Below are 1,828 nucleotides of genomic sequence, written 5' to 3' on the forward strand. Positions count from 1 at the left end.
CCCCTCCCCCCTCTCTCTCCCCCTCCCTCTCTCTCTCTCTCTTTCTCTCCCTCTGTCTATCAGATCAAAGCCCATGACAAAGGATCAGTATGATCAACAGAAGATTGAGCAGATTAGAAAAGAAGCCGAGAGACAAAAAGATCTATCAAAGAAATCCTTTAAAATGTTCAAGAAGCGTTGTGCTGCTGGTAGCCACACCTCCTCAACCCTGGCTCCATTGAAACCCAAAGCCCCCACTCAACCGGTTGAGTTTCATTTCAAAACGGACGAGAGGTTTAAGAACACGCCTACCAGTCACGCCTCCTCATCTAACGAGTCTCCATTTCCTAATAATCTTCGTGTTAACGATAAACCAGAATACATCCCCAACGATCCTTCAGAGGTATGGATGTACATGTACTTACATGTACATACATGTATATGTACCTTTATTCTATTATTTGTACTACATGTAATGTATGCACGTACATAAATAAGACTTTTGTTATTAAAATTTTTCCTAATAACAAATATAATTTCACACCTTCATTGCATTTGTACATGTACATGTGAGTATCAAAATTTGTCCATTGAAAATTATACCCACTATTTTGCAGCCTTTATTCTCTATGAATTTATGTATATACGCTATTCTAAATTTAAAATTGTTTTAATCTCCTTTTCTTTCTCTATTATTATTATTATTATTATTATTATTACTCCTTTTCTTTAGAGGAAGCCCTCAACCCCTAGAGCCCCCACTAAACCGAAGCCCTTTAAGTTCCAAACTGAGACTCGTATTCGCTCCAGAGGTATCACTCCGCCCACTGATAAATTTGTATCGAGAGCCGAATTCACAGAGAAATACGAGAAAGGGACCCCACCTAGGTTTAGGATGAAGCGACCTCGAAGATCCCTAAGCAGTGAGAGAGACTATTACAGTACTAGGGTCACAGTGGCAGTGACTCCTAAACTGACTGCTAGACACAGGAGCAGGTCACCTCATGTGATGAGCACTGCTGAGAAAGAGGAGAGAATGATGGAGGAGTTTAAGAAGTGAGTCTTTTTATGTGACATGTATATACATGTACATTCATTACGTTGGTAACATACATGTACATGTACATGTATGTGTAAGCTCTATCTTATAAGAGTACATGTACATGTACATGTACATGTAGGTGTTGTACAAAATGATGGTGTTATAGTATGTACATGTATACTAATCAGGCTTTCATCTAGGATTTTATACAAGGGGGGGCAGGATTAAAAATATTTTAAAGAAGGGGGGTCACTAACAATTTCTATTGTGCATGCAAAAAATGTGTGGTCACAAAACTTATGCAATGTACTGCTGGGGTGATGAAATTTTTCATGTTAATAAGTCAATCAAGGGGGGGGGCGAGTGCCCCCCTCTGCCCCCCCCCCCTAAATGAAGCCTTGCTAATTAATGTACTTATATAGTTTTAAAAAGTTTAATATAGCAATTTTCTCCTTTCTCTTTTATGCAAGATACATGTGCATGTACATGCATATACTTATATCAAGTACATTATGTTAATAAGTTCTTTCTCTTTATTTCTCTCTCCTTTCCTCCCCCTCTCTCTCCCTCTCTCTCTCTCTCTCATTAGGAATCAGTTCAAGGCTCGTCCCGTTCCCCCTAATCTCTTCAAAGGTACTGATCAGTGTACTGCAGGGGTACCTCAGGTATCCACACTGAACAAGATACCACTGACTACTCCAGTATCACCTAATATCACCAAACCTGCTGCTAGTAAGAGAGACTTTTGTGATGAGGAGAAGGAGCAACAACCACAAGAGAAGAAATTTAAAGTAATAATAATATACG

The 1,828-nt window shown here is 39.2% G+C and overlaps 1 protein-coding gene across 1 annotated transcript; it reads left to right on the forward strand.

Moving 5' to 3' along the window:
• Nucleotides 1–41: 41 nt before the first annotated feature.
• Nucleotides 42–1,812, forward strand: LOC109588834 (targeting protein for Xklp2 homolog; the record flags this gene model as incomplete). Its single annotated transcript, XM_020004947.1, has 3 exons — nucleotides 42–382; nucleotides 713–1,035; nucleotides 1,611–1,812. Coding segments are annotated over exons 1-3 (834 nt in total), but the record flags the coding sequence as incomplete, so codon positions are not given.
• Nucleotides 1,813–1,828: the final 16 nt, after the last annotated feature.

Source organism: Amphimedon queenslandica, unplaced genomic scaffold (assembly GCF_000090795.2).
Source record: "Amphimedon queenslandica unplaced genomic scaffold, v1.1 AMPQUscaffold_11820, whole genome shotgun sequence".
NCBI classification, from domain to species: Eukaryota; Metazoa; Porifera; class Demospongiae; order Haplosclerida; family Niphatidae; genus Amphimedon; species Amphimedon queenslandica.